We start from the raw sequence: 23,912 nt of genomic DNA, 5'->3' as shown, positions 1-23,912 counted from the left end.
AGGAAGGAAGGAAGGAAGGATAAAGAGGGGAGGGAGGGAGGAAGAGAGGGAAGGAAGGAGAGAAGGGAGGGAAGGAGGAAGGGGGAGGGAGAAATAGAAGGAAGAAAGCTAATGAGTCACAAACACAGAAAACCACAACTAAACTTAAAGCAAAGAGCAACACCACAGGGTCAGGAGGTGTCCCAGCAGATACCCATCATCATTATGTAAGTCTCACCCTCCCTTGGCCACAGAGCCAGAGGTCTGGCCCTGGGCCTTGGGGTCAGCCTATGGCACTGGACAAAGGACAGTCTTAGGCTGTGTTAGCCATAGCCCAGAACTTTACATTCAGGGGCAGAAGTTCTGGGTCAGGAGAGAGGACAGCTGGGATGTCCCAGCAGACCCCAGCCAACCTCACACCCCAAGGACCCAGGTAGACCCTTGTTCTCTAAGACCTCTCCATCATCTGGGTGGGGAAAAGCTCTGTGTTGTCTCACTGAGGCCCCAGAATCGTTGTGCGAAATGTTCTGAAAAGGAGAGAAAGCTTCCTGCCTTGTACAAGTACAGAGCATCTATTTGATGAGCATGGCATCATTCAATCCTCCAGCTGTAGGGGGCACAGGTGGTTGTTATCTCCATTTTCTAGATAATGTAACAGAGGCCCAGAGAGTAACTTGTTCAGTGCCCACCCAGCACCACTCCTGCCTGCCTTCCATCCTCCCTCACGTCTTTCCTTCCTTCTTTCTTTCTGTCCTTCTCTTCTTAATTCAGTTCTCGAGACTTGGAACTGCAGTTCAAACCCTGTCTGGATTGTTCTTGACTTCGTGCTTCTGCATCCAGCCTCAGTCCTCCATCCCTAGGGGGGAAATAGGCTTTTCTTAAGGAAGTCCAGGGCAGGATGGGACTAGCTCTTGTTGAGGGACCTCCTCCCACCAAGTACCAAGAGAGCAGAGACTTCATGGACTCTGTGGGCCACCAGCTCCCTGAGAACGTCTCAGTTTGGGGGGCATGAGCAGTGTTCCAAGAGGCAGTGAGTTGGCCACCCACCAGCTGTGGAGAGTTAGGCAAAGCTGGATTTCACTCCCGGCTGAGCCCCTTCACCTGCTAGCAGTGGAATCATGAGTCAGCTCTTCTTCTCTCTGAACCTGAGCTTCCTTGTCTGGAAAGTGGGAAAAAAAATATCTTCTTCACACGGCTCTTGTGGAGTTAGGGAATATCATGTTGTCATGGTGCCTACCTAGATGAATTAGCAGATGTGGAGCTCCAGTGTGTCATCTGACATGAAGTTGGTGTTCGTGAGCTATTCATCTGGGCTTCCACATCGCCCTAAAACGGTGCATACCCTTGACCCCAGACCTAAACTCCCAAACTCAGGACCACAGCACTCATGGGTTTGCCAGTCCTAAGAAAGTGGCTTTTGGATTACATATCATCTCTGTGCTTTGGTTTCCTTATCTATAAAACGAGGAGGAAACTAGTACCTTCCTCAAGGGCAGTTGTGAGGATTAAGGGCATTAATCCATGTAAAGTGTCCCGAGTAGCATCTAGCACAAAGTGTCTGCTCATTAAACATCAGCCATGATGTATTTCTGATTTCCTGTAAGAAGGTTTTGAGCCTGCACCACTGAGACACGTTTATCTCTAAGTTACATTCCTGTATCATTGTGCTACTGTATCATGTACATTATGGAACATATTCAAAATGTAGAAATGTTAAAAATGAGATAAATAAGAGTTTCAATACTTTCCTCCCACAAACAAAGGATCATCTTGCTCAGAGGTGAGCAAACTGTGGCCTCTAGCCAAATTCTACCTGCCACCTGTTTTGTAAGTAAAGTTTTATTGGGGCCTAGCCACACCCATTTAGTACCAATTGTCTATGGCTAGTTTTTTGGGGTAAAGATTTATTTACTTAATTAGAGAGAGAGGGAGAGAGCACACATGAGCGGGAGGAGGGGCAAGGCAGAGAGAGAGGGAGAGAGAGTCCTCAAGTAGACTCCATGCTGAGCGTGGAGCATAATGGGGACTCAATCCCAGGACCCCAAGATCATGACCTGAGCAAAATCAAGAGTCAGCGCTCAACCAACTGAACCCCCCAGGTGCCCTGTCTATGGCTACTTTGATAGTACAGTTGGCAGAGTTGAGTAGCTGCAAAAGATGGTGTGGGGCCCAGTGAGCCAAAATATTTACTATCTGACCCTTTACAGAGTTTGCCAACTCCTGGCATCCCCCCAGATGCAGGCATCCCACTGGCCTAAAAGATGGGGATCTGGACTCTTTCCATCACCATCTACCACCAACGGCCTGATTTGACTGACCAGTTGCCATCTTGATATACATGGTTGTGCCTCCCTACCTAGGGATTTGTCCACCAAACAAGAAGGAATTAGACCTTCAGACCTTGTAAAAGACTTATTCACACACAATGCCTCCCAGCACTCACACTCGTGTGTCCCCAAATCCCTTGATCTCTTTGAGCTTTGGCTTCCTCATCTGTGTACCTAACCTCTCTACCTCACCCCATGAGAAACAGGACTCAGCCTGAAAGCATGTGATATAAACATATCATATAAACATGGATGATGTGGTGTAAGCATAAGAGGCTGTTCTAATATATGGTATCAAGTATAATTTAGTCTTGAACTGGAGCTTGCCAATTACTCAAAATGGATGAAGATACGTAAATGACAGTGAAGAAAGCTGCATTCCAACTATGATGTGAGAAATCATCTGGGGGAGGGAAGAGACAAGGGTTTGCGAAACGAATGCTGATCACACGCACAAACCCAGAGTGTGGTTATCTCAACACCTGTACCGGGTTCTCAGCAGTCTCGATAGGAAGACCTTCATTTTAGAGTCAAGCCCCTTTATTATATGCGCTGGCACATTTGAATAAATAGTCAACTGTATTTGCAGGAACAGTTAGAGCTTGCTAACGTTTTGAAGTGTCCCTGAGAGCCAATCTCCCACAGGGGTGTCATTATCTGTGTCTTTGCTCATTAAATATTTGCTGTCTTGATGAAGATGAGAGAAGAAAGGGGGGGATTGAAAGAGGAAGACAAGAGGGAGAAAAATCAAAAAGGAGGCAGAAAGAGGAAGAGAAACAATGAAAAGAAAAGAGAATCCATGATCAAGCAAATAGGCAGATTTTTTTTAAATTCCAAAAGTGACGATAAAAACTGGTGCTTTCATCTCTCTGGTTAACTCCTCAGGTGGGAGTCCAAACCCCGAGTGTCTTGGAGGAAACTTTATTCAGGGTGGTCAGAAATCCCCAGCTGCTGCTATTCAGGATAAAATTAGGTTTTCCCACGTTCCCGCAGTGGCAGGCCCACCAAAATATTCAAACAAAGGAGTGTCAAATAGTTTTGCAGTAATTTCAGAACTTTTTCTAGTTGAACAGAGGGCTGTTACATGAGCCCATTTTGTTTCTGCACAGAGCCGATCAGATGTTATGGCTAAATATATAAAGAAGATTGATGTGTTTTTTCCCAAGTGATAAATCAGTTTTGGGAATTGCCTTTCCCCACAAAGAGCCCAAAAGCCATAAAGGCACAGGATGATCCAAAAATGAACAAGCCCACCTTGCTGAAGCTTAGGTTTCAAGTCTTTAAGGACATTAACAGAACATGGGAAACAGAACAGGTATGGGAGGCAGACGCTGTGTGGTGACCTCGAATGAAGGAGGACTCTTCTGCCATTTACTTGCTTTGTAGCTTTAGACAAGTCACTTAACTTCTCTGAGCCTTAGTTTTCTCATCTATATAATGGGATTATTTTTTGTTGCTGTTTTGTGGAGCCCATCACGGGGTTTGAACTCACCACCCTGAGATCAAGACCTGAGTCGAGATCAAGAGTCGGTTGCTTAACCGACTGAGGCACCACTATAATGGGATTATTAATAATATCCATCTCATAAGATTGTTGGGGTGACAAAAAGAGATGACATCCATAAAACACTCATTAAATTTTAGTTTCTTTCTTGTCTCTTTCTTGAAGCTTTTGGTAACGAGGGGAAAATAGTGCCTGCCCAAGTGGAGATCTGAATTTAAGGAAGATAGGGCCATTACAAATTCTTTAAATGCACAATGTTCTATGCTCCAAACATGAGATTATCTACATGATCATGTGTCCGATGTATGACTAAAAACTTGAACAGGCCATATTTTCATAGCCTGTTTCCCTCTCATAATCTCGCTCTCCTGGCCTCACCAAGTGTTTCCAAGATGGTGACCACCTTGCATTGCATCGTTCTCAGGGAGCCAGATCCTTCAAGACCCTGCACTTGTTGCCCATGCTTAGGGTGTGGCCTTGGAGGGCACACACTTAATTCCAACAGTGTCACCATCTTCCTCTCTGCTGATCGTTGTTAGCTGAAAGCGTATACTTCCTAGATGTATGTTTCACAATTTCAAATTGCTGTCCTCTGGAAGCACATTTAGTTTCTGAAAGTCACTGAGATGCATGATCTGGCTGGACATCACTGTTCAAGAATCAAACACAGGCTGCGTTTTTATATTTTTCAAAAATGGACTCTGATGATGATTTACAAAAATTTGAGTTCAGTCATCAAAGAAGCACAGCCAAGACAAGGACATAGTCTTGCAAGTGACTGCATTGAATCAACCAGTAAGCACTGCCAAGATAAGCATCATCCTACATTTTTAAAAATACTGTGTAGTAATGCCTTTCCATGTCTCCTTGCGGAATAAAGTGCAGACATCTCAGCAGTATATACAAGAGTTTCTCAACGTGGCTTTGCCTCCTGTCTCTGCCCTGCCACACCTGTGAACCCCTAATGTTCAGGACCCTTTCAGGGGGCACTCTAGAAGCTATGGAGCACCTGAGTTCCTGGGCTAACTTAAAAGAACACATAGACTATTGGTCGTTTGACAGAAATTTAGTCATTGTGTTGAGCCCAGCAACCTTCCAAGTTGTAGGAAACATGCAATTTATGGGCCCAGATGCAGCTGAAAGAGAGGTTTTCACAAAGTCATAATACCTCGTAGCTTCCTGTTCCTCTCCATTTCCTGGTCTAACTCCCACTATTCATTCAAGCCAGAAAAGAGACAGAGGAAAAACTCCTGATGTTATTTACCCAGGGTCCTCATATCTTTGATGTCCTATGGTTTACAGCATCACCATAAGGTTCAACTTTAAAGCAGAAAGTTTCCTAAACTGTGCAAGGCAGTGAGCAAGGTGGTTCTTTTCAGTGGAATGGAGGGTGATAACAGAGCTGCCAAGAGGACACTAACACAGTCGATGGAGGCAACAAAAAGAGAAAGATCCACCAATCCATTGTGCAAACATGGGACTATATTTAACTACTATGACTTCAGATGTCTTGGCAGAGAAAGAAGGAGGGCAACTCATTTGAAACTTACCTGCCTGCCACTGTTACTAGCTCTCTTTATGATTAATTATGTGGTGTTTTGATATACCCAAGGCATTCATTCTATAGATTTGTTCCTTTGTACCTTTGAGTTCATGTCATTCTATCTTCCTAGAATGTTCTCCCTTTTCCCTTTTCTGTCATGTGAATCCTATCCATTCTTCAGATCCAGTTCAAATCCACCTGTCCCGTAAATCCTTCTCCAAACATGTGTTCCTTCTGCCTCTGTGCTCCATCATATTTGATCACATTGCTGGCAGAGCACGTCCCACAGCACATTGGTGTTGGTCTCTCCACGTCAGGTTTACATCTTAGACCACAGGATATGGTCCAGGCAATCTCTCACCTTGGAATTCCCAATGCCTAACAACATGCCTTGATTGCAACAGCCACTCAGTAAATCCTTATTACACTTCTTAAACTTAACTGTTGTGCCCTCATAAAGTTTTTCTTAAAGGCATAATCATTTTGACAGCTTTGATTTAATACATGATTCATAATTTGCATTGACAAAACCGTGCACAACCCTTCATTATGATGCAGGTAACAATGAAACAAGATGCTTCAGGTCTACCCACCTCTCCTCTATCTGTTAAAATGATGGATTCAGGGCATCAAGATGAGTTACCTGAAAATCTTGCCAAGGGAAGATCTTAAAGGAGAGTTGAAGAAAGCTCATCATCCATTTGAGACATGGATGTAATTGGATTTACTAAGAAAAAAAGATAAAAGTAAAGGGTGCCCAGACACAGGGGTCTTTAGGGATAGGCACGCTGCCTTGTTCATTCCCAAGTCCACCACATGCACGATAAAGGCATGGGACCTGGCCCTCAGAGGGGTCTCATCAGGGTCCTATCCACATTTGTTGATATCACTGTTGAAAGTATACATTAATGAGTCGGTTTGACTTAGGAACTCAATAAACGTGTCTTCCATAGTCGCTTGGAGATTTCTAGAAATCTTATGGTTTCCTCTGCCCATCCAGAAACTGTCTCTTCCTGTAATAGGAGAGAGGAGACAGCCAGTTGTTACAAAGAGCCATGCATAAGAGGGCTGAAGTGGATTTTAGGGATTATCAAGCTCAGTGTGTCCACTGGAGTCACATGTATGTGGACAGATTGCTCCCAAGGGAGGGGACCAATCCACTGTGCAAACATGGGACTATATTTAACTAGGTGCCATTTTCCAGTTGTGAGAATTTGAACATTTCACTTAAGCTCTGTGAGTTTCAGTCTCTTCACCTGTAAAGTGGGAATTGTGATTCCCATCTTGGCCAGTTATTTTGAAAATTACAAAAGAACCAAGTGGGCCTTGATAACACAACTTTTATTCTTTTTTCCCACTGGAGAGTCAGAATCCAAACCGGACATTCAGAATGCTACAGTGGGTTGCTTCTGTAAGGGAAAGAGGCTGGGGAGGATCATACAGAAGGCTGAAATCTGGCTGGGCAGACTGAGCTGTGGGGGCCACATCAGGATTCCAGCTTGAGTGGCACCAGACTGGCCTTTTGAACAGCTACTTCTTATACAAGGAGATGAATCTTATCCTGAGTGTGGGTGGTGCTATGGAGGAACGAGGCAGTTTCCAGGACACCTGGAAATGCACACTAAGGCTTCTCAGAGGAGAGGACACTTGTCAGAGGAGTGAGGCTTAGTCACATGGATGAGCTCTGAGCAAGAGGACATGGGATGCAGAGCACAGAGGCCCAGGAGAGTCAGGAAACAGCCATGGGAGACGCAGGTAGATGGTGAGGCTGAAGCATATGTTGGGTTTGGAAAATGAAGGGAAATCTGATCCGTGCTGGCCTTGTGAACTTCCCACTCAGAAAGGAGAACACCATTTGAAGGAATGGTGAGCCGTAAAAGGCCTTCAAGCTGAGGCATGGCATGATGAGGTCTGTGTTTTAGAAATTCTAGAGAGAGAAAGAGAGCGTGTGTTCAGTGGGGGTTGGGGGTTGCAAGCAGACAGAGTTGCCAGAAACTGTTCTGGAACCAGAACAGACAATGCTTGGGAGGGGAGGGCTGCCTGGTTGTGAACTCTCTGAAGGAAGTGGAGGCTACAGACTTAGGGTGGCCTGACTGTGGAGTGTGGGGAAGAGAAAGGCAGCAAAGAAGAGACCAGTGGTTCTGGCTTAGGGCTGGTGTGAATGGTCCTCAAACGCCAGGGAACAGAGGCTCAGGAGGTGGTAAGGAAGTGATGAGTTCTGTTGGGGGCCTGTTGAACTTGAGGGAAGTCTGAGGTCTCCAAAGGGAGGTGCTCAGCCACCATCTGCGTCAGGAGACCCTCTGGCACCCATGCTGAGGGGACTGGCCCTCCCGTGTTCCTGTTGAGTCTGACCACCTCCCCCTCTCTGTTTCCAGTACTTCGTCTTCACCGGGGTGCTGGCCATGGTGACCTGTGCAGTTTTCCTCCGCCTGAACTCTGTCTTGAAGCTGGCAGTGCTGCTGATTATGATCGCCATCTACGCCCTGCTGACCGAGACCATCTATGCGGGCCTCTTTCTGCGCTACGACAACCTGAACCACAGTGGAGAGTAAGTGCCCGCAATCACATGCTCAAAATGTGCTCAACCCCCAGTGGGGAATGGAGCCCTTGGGAAGATGATTGAGATGGCATCACCAAAATTTGGGGACCGTTGGATATTTTTTTTTTAAAGATTTTATTTACTTATTCATGAGAGACAGAGAGAGAGAGAGAGAGAGAGAGAGAGAGAGAGAGAGAAGCAGGCTCCCAAGGAGCAGGGAGCCCGATGCGGGACTCGATCCCAGGACCCTGGGATCATGACCTGAGCCGAAGGCAGACGCTTAACCGTCTGAGCCACCCAGGTGCCCCCGTTGGATATTTTCTGTTCCTCAGCTCAGGCACTCGCTAGCTTACAAGTCTAGGCAAAAATCCCTTGTTTTCAATTTTAAAGTTTGGACTGAGTCATAACTAAAGAGTATCTCCATTCTCCTTCCTCCGAACCTAACAATTTATGATTCCTTCCAATTTGACAGCTCTGAGATGCATAGGGTCTGATTATAATTTGGCTGTGACGGTATTAATAGTAGGAGTCACTGTGCATTGAACACTTACCTATGCTCCTTGCACTGGATTATTTGTGGAATACAGGAAATTACAAAAAATAATGTCTCAGCCTAGATTTCTTGCAACAGAGCCGGAGACAAGGCGAAAGGCCAGCACAACTCCAGGGCAGTGAAAGGGAGGGGAAGAGGTCAGGAGGCAAACACAAGCTGACATGGTATTTTGTGGCCATGTGGGTCGTGAAGAGATTGAAAGGAGCCACTCAGGGGCACCTGGATGGCTCAGTCGGTGAAGCGTCTGCCTTTGGCTCAGGTCATGATCCCAGGGTCCCTGGGATCAAGCCCCGCATCGGGCTCCTTGCTCAGCGGGGAGCCTGTTTCTCCCTCTCCCTCTGCCTGCCGCTCCCCCCCGCTTGTGCTCTCTCGCACTCTCAAATAAATAAAATCTTTAAAGATTTTGTTTATTTATTTGAGAGAGAGAGAGAATGAGAGAGAGAACACGAGAGGGGGGAGGGTCAGAGGGAGAAGCAGGTTCCCCGCTGAGCAGGGAGCCCGATGCGGGGCTCGATCCTGGGACTCCAGGATCATGACCTGAGCCGAAGGCAGTCGCTTAAGCAACTGAGCCACCCAGGCGCCCCGCAAAATCTTAGAAAAGAAAAAAGAAAGGAACCACTCAGTTGAAATGTCTCTGGATGGGCAGTGAAGTGGGGAAAGGAGGCTCAGGATGCAGAAAGGGAGAGGAATTTCTCCGCTGGCTCCATCCCTTTCCTGTCTCTTGTGAGTCACAGCTCCATCTCTGGATGAATGTCCTGGTGACAGCCAGTGGTCCTTCACATAGCCCCATGGGGAAGCCAGACCCCACCTGCAACATGGAGCTTCATCTGAGCCGGAAGTGGCAGAGGCAACGGGCCTCAGGTCTAGGAAGCACAGGGCTAACTGAGACCACAGTAAGAGACCCACCGAATGAGAAAAAGATGAGGCAGAGATTGTCCAAAAAGCCTCAGAAAGTGTGCTGGATACTAATCATATGAACATCTATGAACCAACCCCTGGAAATAAACAACGCTAATAATGAGTCATATTTACTTCTGCATTTTTTAAAGATTTATTTCTTTATTTTAGAGAGAGAGAGCAAGAGTGGGAGGGGCAGAGGGAGAGGGAGAGAGAGAATCTCAAGCAGACTCCTTGCTGAGCATGGAGCCTAATGCGGGGCTTGATCTCACCACCCTGGAATCACGACCTGAGCCAAAATAAGAGTCGAACGATTAACTGACTATACCACTCAGGTGTCCCTACTTCCGCATTTTTAAAAGGATGAAGTATCTCAGATATTTAGCTGAAGTTCTCTTGTCCCCGGCATTAGTCTCCTCTCTCTCTCCTAAGAGCCAACTTCTAATGCACTTAATGTGTATCCTTCCCATCCATGTTTTTTACGTATATTTAGTTATGTCTATATTATAATTTACTTCTAAAATTATTTCGGCATCATGCAGTATTGCATTTCTTAGATGCATCGAGGTTGATAGCCACAGATGTAATTCTGCAGACTGCTTTCACAGTCTGCAGCTGTAATATGTTCTGATTACATAATATGAAAGTACCAAAATATGTTTATCCTTTGACCTATTAATAGACATTCAGGCTGTTGGCAGTTTTCCCTACTTAAAAAATGCTCAGGGACCATTATCAAAAACGTCTCCTGGAACTTATATATAAAAGCACACTTGCTGGATTGTAAGGTATTTGTATTTTCCACTTTGTACAGTATTGCCACATTGCTTCACCACTGAATCACAGCAAGCTAAGTGTCATCTCTCCACAACCTCTATGATTATTGCTCACCATCACCCTGAAACCAAGTGTTCCCCATCCCGGCACTCATGTGTCCCACCTTTGCTAGGCCCTGCAACTTCACAGATGAATAAGACATTATTTTCATCATCAAGGATCTCAGGGGCAAACAATTACAAGTAAGTGCATATAGGAGGGCACAGTAGCTACTGAGAAAGTTATCACTGAGATGTAGATTGACAGCCTGGCTACACCATTCACTGGATCGGTGAACTAGAATGAGTCGTTGGACAACTGAGCCTCAATTTCTTCTTTCCTGGAATAGGGCTAATAATGTCTTAATCATTGATATGACAGTTAAAGAGGAACATGTATGTAAAGTGTTATCACAGGTATGGCATAAGATCAGCACTTAGCAAATGTAGTCATTAGCATGACAACAAAAGAAAGCATCATTCAAACTGGCTGGTTTATTGTGAGTTTCAGAAGGGGAAATGGGAACTAATAGCTAAACTAAGAATTTGGCATCAGGTCCACAAATGGCCAAAGCTCTGAACTTGGTGCTTGAGATGTGAATGCACATCCTGGCTCCAATAGGAATCAGCTGTGTGAACTTGGGCACGTAGCTTCTCCCTGGTCCTCGATCTTAAATCTATAAAATCAAAGCTATGCAAGGGATATTACATTATCTATTGTACACATAGTATGGAATAGAATGGATCCACCCAACTTGCACTGTAAAGTAGTTAATTACATGGTATTATTTTCATAATATATACAAAGTACAGAAGTAGGTTTCAAAAATAGTATGAACCGTACAGTCCTAAATTTATAAACATATTTTTGCATGGAAGAAAAAGAAATGACATTTAGTTGGCTCCAAAATATTTTTTTAAAGGTTTATTTATTTATTTAAGACAGAGGGAGGATGACCTGGAGGAGGGACACAAGGAGAGGGAGAGAAATCCTCAAGCAGACTCCCCCTGAGTGTGGAGCCTGATGCAAGCCTGGATCGCAGTATCCTGAGATCATGACCTGAGCCAAAATCAAGAGTCGGACGCTCAACCGACTGAGCCACCCAGGCGCCCCTAGTTAACTCCAAAATATTAACCATTGTTTTCTCTGGGTGGTAGTCGTAAGGACAATTTCTGTTTTCTAATTTGTGAATTTGTATTAGCTTCCAAATTTACCACATTAGCATAAATACTTCTGTAATGAGTAACACTCAAATTAAACATTAATTTCTATGAGACATCAGATAAGATGCTCTCTAAAGACTGTTATAGCCCTTGAGAATTAGCATTATTCTACATGTGTTTTTACTTAATTATGTGCCTTTCTGTTAGCATGGGGAGATGGTTGTATTAATTCTGTGATTTTATTACTATAAATAAATTAATTCAAAATGTCACTGGATTTAAGTCTGTGCCACCCAATATCAAGCAAAGTGTTATAATTTCATACACATTTTGGTCATTTGGCTCTCTTGGATGTTCTTCAAAAAATCACAGAATCTACCAGGAAAAAAAAAGTTCCTTCTAAATTCGAAAGACTGTTCTTTTTGGATGTTCCTTGGCCTGGCTGACTTCCTATGCATATTTTGCAATCTTGACTCCAGCCATAATATTTCCAGGTGAAATAGAGCTTAAAGACTAAGAAACCATTTATAACAATTTTCTCGTACTTTTCTTCTGATCTAGCCAGCTCTTTATATTTGGTCAACCACTGCTTTCCAGAGGTATTTGTGTTTTCTCTCGAAAGCGTGTTGCAAGTGATACATTGCTGGCCTTCCAAAAGTCTTCTACGTCACAAAGAAAAGGATGTCAGAAGTGCCTGGGAGAGCAGGAGTTCCATGAGGGCACACTCAGGAGGAGCTAAATGCAGGATGTGTCCCATTCTATGAAGCTGTGTGAAGAAGGGATTTGTTTCAAGCATCCCCAACAGCAGTAAGAACAAGCAGCTGCAGCTTTTCAGCCAGCTAGCTTAAGCAAGATACATGGCCCATATCTATAGAGCTTGTCCTATCTTTTCCTCCTGAAGTCTTACCACCCTTGAAGACTCAGCTCCTGTGTTCCCCGAATATCCATCCTGGGTTACTTTCTCCTCCCATGTATTCCCATGGCAACAACGACGTATTTTTACAATGGAGTGCCTTGTGTTATGAACTTATCTATCTGTTTGGTTCTCTCCTTTCCTGGACTGTTTTGAGGGCAAAGACAATGTGCCTTCTTCATTTTCTGTATCCCAGCATGTGCCTGGCACACAGTAGTGCTCAGTAATTATGTGCTTTGCTGGGGCTATAGACAACAGACACAATAATGAGTACCATCTATTATTAGCATCTTATCTCCAAGGAAAAGCAGATGGAACTAGGAATTCACAAATCTGAATCTTGTGCCAGCCTGCAGACATTTTGGTCCCCTGGGTCCCTGTATGCACAAGAGCTCCCCAAGAGAAAGCACATTTCTGTTCCTGAGTCCTTGTTCTAGCTGCAGATCTGGACTGGGCCCGCCTGGATCAACTGAGAGCATCCTTGACATAAAGCTAGATGAGAAGCTGGTCTTGGCAGCAGGGTTCATGCCCCCATTTCCTGAGCCCAGTGCTACTCCTGCTCATCTCCCATGAGGAGAGGAAAGAGAAGGCTGGAGACCACCTGGGTGCAGCCATATCAATGTTCACTCTCCCCCCTCCCGCTACACACCTCATCTCCTCTTTGATGGCCCCTTGTGTCCTGAAGCCTCATCAGAGTTAGGTCACTAGTGAGTATATGTGTGCTTGTGGTTGGGAGACAATAAAACAGAGAGTGACGTGATCCGATTTTAGTGACACAGAACATTCCGGCGACCATGTTGGAAATAGATGGTGGAGGGCAATGCAAGGGGCTACTGAAAGTCATGGTGGCTGGACTCAGGTGTCACAGGTAGAGATGGAGAGAGTGGAGGGACTAGGGACGTATTTGGGTGGAAGAGCAGACAGGATTTGGATATAGGGGTGGTGAGGGCTGACTCCTAGGTTTGCTTTTGTATTTGGCTCAAGCACTGGGGTGAGTGGATGAGGGGGGCATCACCCAAGATGGGAGAAAGGTGGGGGAAGAACAGGAGGTAATGGAAAGCAAGTCCCACCATCCCTACAGACAATTTGTCTAAAACATTTTTATTCTGAGTTTTCTTCATTAGCCACCGGAAACCTGTCAAGGGGACTGTTTATTTCCACAAATCGCCTGTGTCCATATTCAAAGTCCAATGTTGCTTCCTCTAAACCCTTTGCCTCCTGGCCTAGCTTGTCCTGAGAAAGGCTTCATGCTGGGCTGAAATGAAGGAGAGAAAACATTCGGAATCAAACAAGGGTCTCCCTGGAACTTCTGATTTCCTTGGGTAACTGAAAGTCACATCAGTGTTTAAATACACACTTACCCATCTTCAGCTGCCTTCCAGCTTGGTCTCTGGGAGAGCCCAGGACAGGCCAGACCAGCAACACCTTAGCTTGTACCCAAGCAAGGACAGTGAATGGAGCATTGGGGAGGGAGGGGGGTGTCAGTCCAGGAGGAGATGATGCACAGGGAACAGAGCCTTTATTAAAAGATATAAGAATTAAAATGGGGATTATAACAGTGCCTGACTCATGGAATTGATGTAAGAATTTAAAAAAATTGATAGAATTAAAAGTGTCCAACTCATAGAATTGATTTAAGAATCTAAGTGAGGGTGGAGCAAGATAGCCAAGGAGTAGGAGACCTGGATTTCGTCTCCTCTCAGGAATTCAGCTGGATAGGGATCAAACCATTCTGAACACCTACAAACTCAACAGGAGATCGAAGAAAAGAAGAGCAACAACTCTCTCATCAGAAAAGCGACCACTTTTTGAGATTTGAGATAATTTCTTCTAACAGATCAAAATATACCCTAAATATCTAGTGTATGGTTTTGTTCTACTCTTCCTGCCTGATCACATTCACTCCCTTTTTTTTCTTTTTTTTAAATCCTCTTCTTTCTTTTTTCAAACAACTTCTTATCAATTCCTTTTATAAAATTTTTTAGAATTATCATCTTTATAGTCATATACCATCCCTTCATCATATCAACCCTTATTTTTGTACATATATAACTTTTTCTTTCTTTAAAATTTTGGGAGGCACTTTCTTCTAACAGACTTTTAGTCTTTCAAAGTTAATTTTTTTTTTACTGTCTTTTCTTTTTTTTTCTTTTTTCTTTTCATTTTCAACCAACATCTTATCATCCCTTTTTTTAAAAAAATTTTATTTTTCATTTTTAGAGTCATATTCTATCCCTTCATAGTAGTTACCATCAAAAAGGACAATTACAGACCAATATCCTTGATGAACATGGATGCAAAAATTCTCACCAAAATACCAGCCAATAGGATCCAACAGTACATTGAAAGGATTATTCACCACGACCAAGTGGGATTTATTCCTAGGCTGCAAGGTTGGGTCAACATCTGCAAATTAATCAATGTGATACAATACATTAACAAAAGAAAGAACAAGAATCATATGATCCTCTCAATAGATGCAGAAAAAGCATTTGACAAAGTACAACATCCTTTCCTGATCAAAACTCTTCAGAGTATAGTGATAGAGGGTACATACCTCAATATCATAAAAGCCAACTATGAAAAACCTATAGCAAATATCATTCTCAATGGGGAAAAACTGAGAGCTTTCCCCCTAAGGTCAGGAACATGGCAGGGATGTCCACTATCACCACTGCTATTCAACATAGTATTAGAAGTCCTAGCCACAGCAATCAGACAACAAAAAGACATAAAAGGCATCCTAATCGGCAAAGAAGAAGTCAAACTCTCACTCTTTGCAGATGATATGATACTTTATGTGGAAAACCCAAAAGACTCCCCCCCAAAACTGCTAGAACTCATATAGGAATTCAGTAAAGTGGCAGGATATAAAATCAATGCACAGATATCAGTGGCATTCCTATACACCAACAGCAAGACAGAAGAAAGAGAAATTAAGCAGTCGATCCCATTTACAATTGTACCCAAAACTATAAGATACCTAGGAATAAATCTAACCAAAGAGGCAAAGGATCTGTACTCAGAAAACTATAAAATACTCATGAAAGAAATTGAGGAAGACACAAAGAAATGGAAAAACGTTCCATGCTCATGGATTGGAAGAACAAATATTGTGAAGATGTCAATGCTACCTAGAGCAATCTACACCTTCAATGCAATCCCCATCAATACCATCCACTTTTTTCAAAGAAATGGAGCAAATAATCCTAAAACTTGTATGGAACCAGAAAAGACCCCGAATAGCCAGAAGAATGTTGAAAAAGCAAAGCAAAGCTGGCGGTATCACAATTCTGGACTTCCAGCTCTATTACAAAGCTGTCATCATCAAGACAGTATGGTACTGGCACAAAAACAGACACATGGATCAATGGAACAGAATAGAGAGCCCAGAAATGGACCCTCAACTCTATGGTCAACTAATCTTTGACAAAGCAGGAAAGAATGTCCAATGGAAAAAAGACAGTGTCTTCAACAAATGGTGTTGGGAAAATTGGACAGCCACATGCAAAAGAATGAAACTGGACCATTTCCTTACACCACACACAAAAATAGAGTCCAAATGGTTGAAAGACCTCAATGTGAGACAGGAGTCCATCAAAATCCTAAAGGAGAACACAGGCAGCAACCTCTTTGACCTCAGCCACAGCAACTTCTTCCTAGAAACATTGCCAAAGGCAAGGGAAGCAAGGGCAAAAATGAACTATTAGGACTTCATCAAGATAAAAAGTTTTTGCACAGCCAAAGAAACAAGTCAACAAAATCAGAAGACAACTGACAGAATGGGAGAAGATATTTACAAATGACATATCAGATAAAGGGCTAGTACCCAAAATCTATAAAGAACTTATCAAACTCAACACCCAAAGAGCAAAGAATCCAATCAAGAAATGGGCAGAAGACATGAACAGACATTTTTCCAAAGAAGACATCCAAATGGCCAACAGACACGTGAAAAAGTGCTCAACATCGCTCGGCATCAGGGAAATCCAAATCAAAACCTCAATGAGATACCACCTCACACCAGTCAGAATGGCTAAAATTAACAAGTCAGGAAACGACAGATGTTGGCAGGGATGCGGAGAAAGGGGAACCCTCCTACACTGTTGGTGGGAATGCAAGCTGGTGCAGCCACTCTGGAGAACAGTATGGAGGTTCCTCAAAAAGTTGAAAATAGAGCTACCATACGATCCAGCAATTGCCCTACTGGGTATTTACCCCAAAGATACAAATGTAGGGATCTGAAGGGGTACGTGCTCCCCGAAGTTTATAGCAGCAATGTCCACAATAGCCAAACTGTGGAAAGAGCCAAGATGTCCATCAACAGATGAATGGATAAAGAAGAAGTGGTGTATATATACAATGGAATATTATGCAGCCATCAAAAGGAATGAGATCTTGCCATTTGCAACGTCGTGGATGGAACTGGAGGGTGTTATGCTGAGCGAAATAAGTCAATCAGAGAAAGACATGTATCATATGACCTCACTGATATGAGGAATTCTTAATCTCAGGAAACAAACTGGGGGTTGCTGGAGTGGGGGGGGGGGGGGGGGGGATGGGGTGACTGGGTGATAGACACTGGGGAGGGTATGTGCTATGGTGAGCGCTGTGAATTGTGCAAGACTGTTGAATCACAGATCTGTACCTCTGAAACAAATAATGCAATATATGTTAAGAAAAAAAAAATAGAAGACAGCAGGAGGGGAAGAATGAAGGGGGGGGAATCGGAGGGGGAAACGAGCCATGAGAGATGATGGACTCTGAAAAACAAACTGAGAGTTCTAGAGGGGAGGGGGGTGGGAGGATGGGTTAGCCTGGTGATGGGTATTAAAGAGGGCACGTTCTGCATGGAGCACTGGGTGTTATGCACAAACAATGAATCATGGAACACTACATCAAAAACTAATGATGTAATGTATGGTGATTAACATAACAATAATAAAATTAAATTTAAAAAAAAAAGAATCTAAGTGAAAGCAGTTAGAACAGAGGCAGCCAAAAAAAAAAAAAAAAGAACAGAGACAGCCATATCATCAGCACCATGTACCTGTCCCTTAAATAGACTAACATCTAAAGAAAGAGGAAGAGATCCTGGTCTTCGCATGGATTTTTGTGATGAGAAAGTTTCAAAGCTCTTTGAAGTCTGGGAGTGTTCTGCAAAGGGAAAACATTTTTATCAATGTGAGTGCATTGTCGAGATGCTAGACTCTAGACTCGTCCACCAGGTGTGACCAAAGTGACCTCATACCTTGGAGAATCAACTGATTTCTGAATTAGCCTATATGGAAACCCTCAGACAGCAGCCCCTATCACCTAGTGGGTGCTCAAGAAATATTCCGTCCTTTCTGTTTATCCTGCTCCTTTCTGAACCTGGTCTGCTACTGAGTCTCTTTGGGGTCCCTCCATGGTTGTAAATTCACCCCACTTGCCTTTCTTCTTCCAACAGAGATTTCCTGGGGACAAAGGAGGCATCACTGCTGCTGATGGCCATGTTCCTCCTTGCTGTGTTCTACCATGGACAGCAGGTAATCTAACACTTTGCTCAAACTCCCCTCTGCTACCTGGCATTTCCCATTACCGTGAAACTGACCTACAACGCTTCTGCTCTTCTTTGCAGCAAATGACCTATCAACTGCTTACAGGAAGTGGTGATTCTTAATGAATCGATTCCTAATAAAGACCACCTAATTTAAAAAACTAAGCTGGAGATGACGATTTGGCAAGCCAGGTGGTTTTTATGTCTTTCAGGTATATCTCTTTCAAAGAGATCATTGTTATGAAAAAAAAAAATGCTTTCAATTTCTGCCTGAGGCAAACCAGGATCTCTCCCAGTTCCATTATTGCCTACATAAAGTCATTCCTGGAGAAGTTGTGTGCTGGTCTAGGGAACCATGCAGGTGTGAGGATCAGTTGAGCCAGGGTCTTAATCCAGCCTCTGACTCTCAGTTTGTGGCCTTAAGCAAGTCGCTCATCTCCCTGAACCTAGAGGCCTTCCTCAGGTGTGAAATAGGATAACAACACCTGGATGGGTCCGTTTTGAAGAACCATTTGAGATTATCATGTGCAGCATTTTGTGCACTGCCTCACATAAGTATAGGAAATGCTTCATTCCTTATTTGTCTCAAGCAGATAAAGTACCTAAAGTATATCGATGCCATTTCCCTATGAGCCACTACTCTGCTGGGATCTGGGGTGGGTACTGTGGCTAGCTCTGTATAAAACCCCATCCCTGGTCCCAAGGGTTCCAATCTCCTGGAGGAGAGCAGACCCTAAATAATGCGATGAGGGACCTGCTATGTGCGGATCAGGCCGTCCAAGGACTTCAAGAGTTGGAGGGGCAAGAATTTATTCTGCATGGGAGCGTGATACCAGGCTTTGCCTAGGGGATTTGCCTGCTGTGGCCAGTAGGACATCTCCATGTGGACTCAGACCATGAATGCTGTGGTGTTCATCAACAGGGGAGATTTTCTCTCCCTGGTAGAGCCAGGTCCTGCCAGATTCTCTGCCCTGCCCTGGATCCCTGTCCATCTTTCTTTGATCTGCATGCACTTCAAAAAAAGTAACCAGAAAAGGAGAAAAACAAAACAGGAAGACTCTCAGCTAGAGCAGAAATAGAAACATAGTGCTGAGAAATAACCATGAAAACGCGGAGGTAATCAACCCTGAGAAACCCTGAAACAGCTCCAAACCCCGAGAACCTAGAAATACATACGAAGTGATGTGTAATAAGGGGGATGGTAACCTGTAGTCAAGGTGGGAGAAAGACAAGTATAAAGACTTAATAAGGAAGAAGGGTTAGTGTGTATCAAGTTCCTACTCTGTGCCTCTATTATCTGTATCATCCTCCCAACAACCCAGAATGGTAGTTACTAGCAGTCCTGTTTCACAGATGAAGAAAGTCATGCTACTCATCTAGTTGGGGGGTGGGGGGAACCAGTTTCAAACCCAGATCTTTCTCCAAAGCCCACCCTTTCCACTTCTCTAGAGTGGAGAAAGAAAGAAGTTAACATACCAACAAAATGGCCCCAGGCACTCAATCTTGCAGTGTGACTTTGATTTGGTTTTAAATTTGAGCTGAAATCATGGCAAACTAATAAGCCAAATATCAAAGTCTAGCCATTTCCAGAATTCCTGTATTTAGGTATTTCTGGCTATCTGTCAGAGCTGGGGTCATATTGTCCATGTCTCGATGGCTTCTGGTTACAGAGGAGAACTCCTTAGTCTGACACGCAAACAGCAATCCATCTGAGGGCTATGAAGACGGAATCAGACAAGGCGATCCTACAGAGAAACATACCCACCCTCCACCCCCCATGTTTGAAACTGAGGAATGAGCAACCCCACTGAGATAACTAAGAGAGAGCAAGTTCAGAGTGAGGGGCTCATTCCACAATAGGAAGGATGCTCCTTTCTCCTCTGTCACCTTACAGAAGTGTTTTGTGCCCTGGCAGTGCCCCTTCCTCAGTACCCTTCTAACCTTCTGATTCAATTTGTTCTATGCCCCGTTTGTCCTGGGAAACAGACAGCCTAACCATGTTAAGATTATGTGTAAAGTAAGAGTATATTTGTGCATAGTGAGGATCCGAGTGCTTAAGTGAAATCTGATATTGGCTCCTTCTTATTTTTAACTTTCAAAAGGCTCTAAAATTACATAATCACATCCCATAATGGTAGCAGTTTCAGGTCTATAGGCTTTGGAGTGGGGAAGAAGTATTCAAGCCCCAACTCCGCCACTTAGTGGCTATGCGACCTTCAGCAATTTACTTAACTTTCTGAGTCCTAGTTTTCTCGCCTATAAAATGGGTGTGCTAACAGGTTCTACTTCATAGGGCTGTTATAAGATTATACAAGAATATAATTGTAATATACTAATCCCAGTGGTTTGCACATAGAATATGTTTTCAAAAATCCTAAGCTATGGATGCTTTACTTTGAAAACAGACCTCTGAGACAAACAGGGAAAGTATTATTATGCATCTGGTCCCAAGTCACCGAGGTCTTAAAGCCAACAAGGAACACCAGGTAGAAACAGGAATCCAAAACTTCCGGGTCTGTTCTCTCCCCACTGAGTGCCCCTGTCTCTCTTTGCGAGAGGAGTCTTTCTGCCTCACCTGCATCACTTCTGTGTCCTCTGTCTACCGCACCTGTCAGGCTCCTGTTTCTCTGAACCCAAGTCTGCCTATCCCTGGGTCTGCTATCTGCTTCCACCAGTTTCTCTTTTTGGGACTCAGAGGCCCTTAATTTTTTTGAAGGTTGAATGGTGCCCATCGATGCCTGGTACACAGCAGCAGCCTTGGTAGGAGCATGTGTAATGAGACATCTCCAGAGGGACAGAGGGACTTATGTAACTGAACACTTGGGAAATTTCATCTTGTCCATATGCTGAAGGTCTATGCCATTCCTTCCTCCTCCTCCAAGGCAGGTGAACGTTCTAAACGGTGGAGAGACAGAGAGCAGTCAGGTGCCTGCCGCCTCGCCTGGTTCACTTGCAGCCCTGAGGTGTGGGCTTGGCTCAGGGGCTCCATTTATAGCAGAGGAAGCCGTCTCTGCACACAGGGACAGAGATTAATGAGGTCTCCAGTCACTTACTTCCAGGTCAGATAAAGACAGGCACCAGGACTGTGTGGCTTAGAAGGAAAGACCCAAGCATTGGAACCAGGTATTCTTTTTTTTTTTTTTTTTAGAGAGAGAGACTAAGAGAGAGAGAGCACATGGGGCAGGGAGAGGGAGAGAGAGAATCCCAATCAGGCTCCACACCCAGTGTGGAGCCCCATGTGGGGCTCCATCTCATGACCTTGAGATCGTGCCCTGAGCTGGAATCGAGTCAGATGCTTAACCGACTGAGCCACCCAGGCGCCCCTGGAACCAACTGGGAGGATGGGTGACATTGAGAAACTCAAGCCCCTCAAGCTCACATTCCAAATTACCTGTAAAATAAGAAGGATAATAGTTCCCTGCAAGGAGTTGGAGAATGGCTCCATGAGGTCAAATACATATAGAGCAGGGGTTAAGTCACAGCTTGGCGTCAGAATGTTCTGAGTTCAAAGCCAGTCTCTATTTGTGAGCCCTTGGGCAATTGACTTTGCCTTACTGTGACTCCATTTCCTCACCTGTGAAATGGAAATAATAAAGTATCCACCTTGTTGAGTCGTGTGACTAAATGAGCTTCGGTATACAGGAAGGGCTTAAAACAGTGCCTGGTCCAAGGCAAGAGCCGGGCCAGTGTTAGCTCTCATTCTGTGCTAAGAGCCTGGCACAAAGCTTCTGAACAATAAGTGTTGGTTCCCTTGGTACTCTTCTCATAGAGCCAGTTCCCTAATAGTCTGGTGAAAATCAAGAAAGAGATTGCACTTCCAAATCCATTGACAGTTCTTGAGCAAATGCTGAAGAATTTTCACTTTTAAAGCTTCTGTGTGCCTTCTGTGTGCTTTGCCTTGCTGTCCACGCCTGCTCTAACCAGTGTGTTGAAATGTTCTCTTTCCTTAACATGTTCCTCTGTCTTTCATTTTTCTCCCTTCACCACTGAGCTGAGAGCAAATCAAAGGCAGAGACTGAATTTCACGCATCTTTGTATGCCGAGCACCGTGCACATAGTAGGTGCACAATACACTAGATCTTTAGTAAACTGGAAAGGCTTACTGTCCTCCCCTGGAGATTAAATAAGCGATGCCTGCCTGCATGAGACTTGCTTTGTCAAGAGACAGAGCTGTCCTCGGATTAGAGTCTCCTTATGGACATGTCTTCAGCACAGTGACCAGCCGTCGCCTGGCTGAAATGCAAAGTGTGTTCTTAACTTGTAACTGAAAAATCCTGGCTGAAATCAACTCCAGGACTCAAGGTTTCCCTACCTGTGTTTCCAAGCTGAATTCAACCAGATGAAAGGTTTTCAATAGAAAATAAATAAAAAATGATCTGCTTCAACCAAGCATGCATTTTTAACGGAGATAACTAAACATTTCATTTGGGTAAGAAAATACTGTCCTACAACTTGACAAATTAAAATTTGATGCTCTTGAATCTGGAAGGAAAAAAGCTAAAGCACAGCCTTGATCTGACCTTATCCGCTGCTGCCTTAAGTTGAAGTAGTACCTTATAAATCTATAGTTTAGACATTTCAGAATTCTTTTGCATGCAGAATGTGATTTGGTCCATATAATAGATCCATATAATAATCCATGCCTCTTGAACTAGACATGATGGGGACAATTATCCATATTTTTTTAGAAGGGGAACCAAAATACCAGAAGTTGAATGACTTTCCCAAAGTCATACAACAAAACAGTCAAGACCAGCATTCTTTTTTTTTTTTTGGTAGTTAATACGAATTTTATTTTTTTCCCTTTTTTTTTTATTATGTTATGTTAGTCACCATACAGTACTTCATTAGTTTTTGCTGTTCCATGATTCATTGTTTGCGTATAACACCCAGTGCTCATTGGAATACACGCCTTCCTTAAGACCAGCATTCTTTTGTGCAACATGCTGCCTCCACTCATTTTTGTTCTTATGGAAAATCTCAAACATATACAAAAGTTTATGAAATGCATAATAGTCCCACAACTTCAACTCCTGTGTCTTTTCTCGCCTATCTCTCTATTCATTTTGCTCATCGCTCCTTCCCAGTTATTTTGAAGCAAATTCCAGATGTCCTGTCATTTCATCTGTAAATGCTTCAATATGCATCTAATCAAGATAGAGAATTTTAACCTAATCACAATGCTATTAGACACTTTAAAAAAGAAAATGGTGTTTCTCTAACATTGTCAAGCCTCTAGGCACTGTTTCAATTTCTTAATTGGTTTATAATTATATTTTTTTTAGTTTGTTTATTTGATTTGGGTCGCAAATAAAATCTGTGTATTGCCATTGGTTGATTATCTCCTAAGTCTGTTAATTTATAAGATAACTCTCCATATCTTTTTTTCTGGCAACATTTTGTGAGAGTCGTCCAACTTCTATAATGCTTCCCAGTTTAGAGTTTGTCGATTGCATCCTCTCAGGGCATTTAACACATTCCTCTGTCCATTGTTTTTCCTGTATTGGTAGTTATGTTTAGAAACTTGGTGAGATTCAGTTTCAATTTTTTTCTACAAAAATATGTTATTGGTTGGTTTTGTGAATTACTTTTAACAGGCACGTAATATCTGCTTTTCTTTTTTTCTATTAGCAACTATTGACAAGAATAGCCTCTATTCATTTATTATATAGGTGGTGATATCTCCATTCTATCAATAGTCCATAAGTTATTATGGACTATTGAAGGAGAGCCTACTCTTCCAAGTACAGCTCATAAAGCAAAGGCAGGATAAATGATTAATTCTTTCCCTGTCACTGCATTTCCCCATAAATTTCCCAGTCAGCCTGTCCCCAAGCACTGTCCAGAGATGATCAATGAGGTTGTGTGTCTTAAGTGTCATTGTGAACTGAGGCATGCTACCATATTCCCTGTGTTTCAATCCATTGCAATCACTATCCTTTTTTTAAAAAAGATTTTATGTATTTATTTGAGAGAGAATGAGATAGAGAGAGAGAACATGAGAGGGGGAGGGTCAGAGGGAGAAGCAGACTCCCCGCCGAGCAGGGAGCCCGATGCGGGACTCGATCCCGGGACTCCAGGATCATGACCTGAGCCGAAGGCAGTCGCCCAACCAACTGAGCCACCCAGGCGCCCGTAA

The 23,912-nt window shown here is 43.6% G+C and overlaps 1 protein-coding gene across 1 annotated transcript in view; it reads left to right on the top strand.

Moving 5' to 3' along the window:
* ADCY8 (adenylate cyclase 8) overlaps positions 1-23,912 on the top strand; it is a 226,090-nt gene that overhangs the window by 177,511 nt on the left and 24,667 nt on the right. Inside the window, exons 12-13 of the mRNA XM_035011958.1 lie at positions 7,729-7,901; positions 17,684-17,762. Coding sequence (XP_034867849.1) covers positions 7,729-7,901; positions 17,684-17,762 — 252 coding nt within the window. The remainder of the gene's footprint in view (positions 1-7,728; positions 7,902-17,683; positions 17,763-23,912) is intronic.

The sequence above is a fragment of the Mirounga leonina genome, unplaced genomic scaffold (genome assembly GCF_011800145.1).
Source record: "Mirounga leonina isolate KUSES-001 unplaced genomic scaffold, KU_Mleo_1.0 Mir_165, whole genome shotgun sequence".
In the NCBI taxonomy this organism is placed as follows: domain Eukaryota; kingdom Metazoa; phylum Chordata; class Mammalia; order Carnivora; family Phocidae; genus Mirounga; species Mirounga leonina.
The sequence above is the reverse complement of the archived record's forward strand: the minus strand, read 5'-3'. Positions and strand labels throughout refer to the sequence as shown.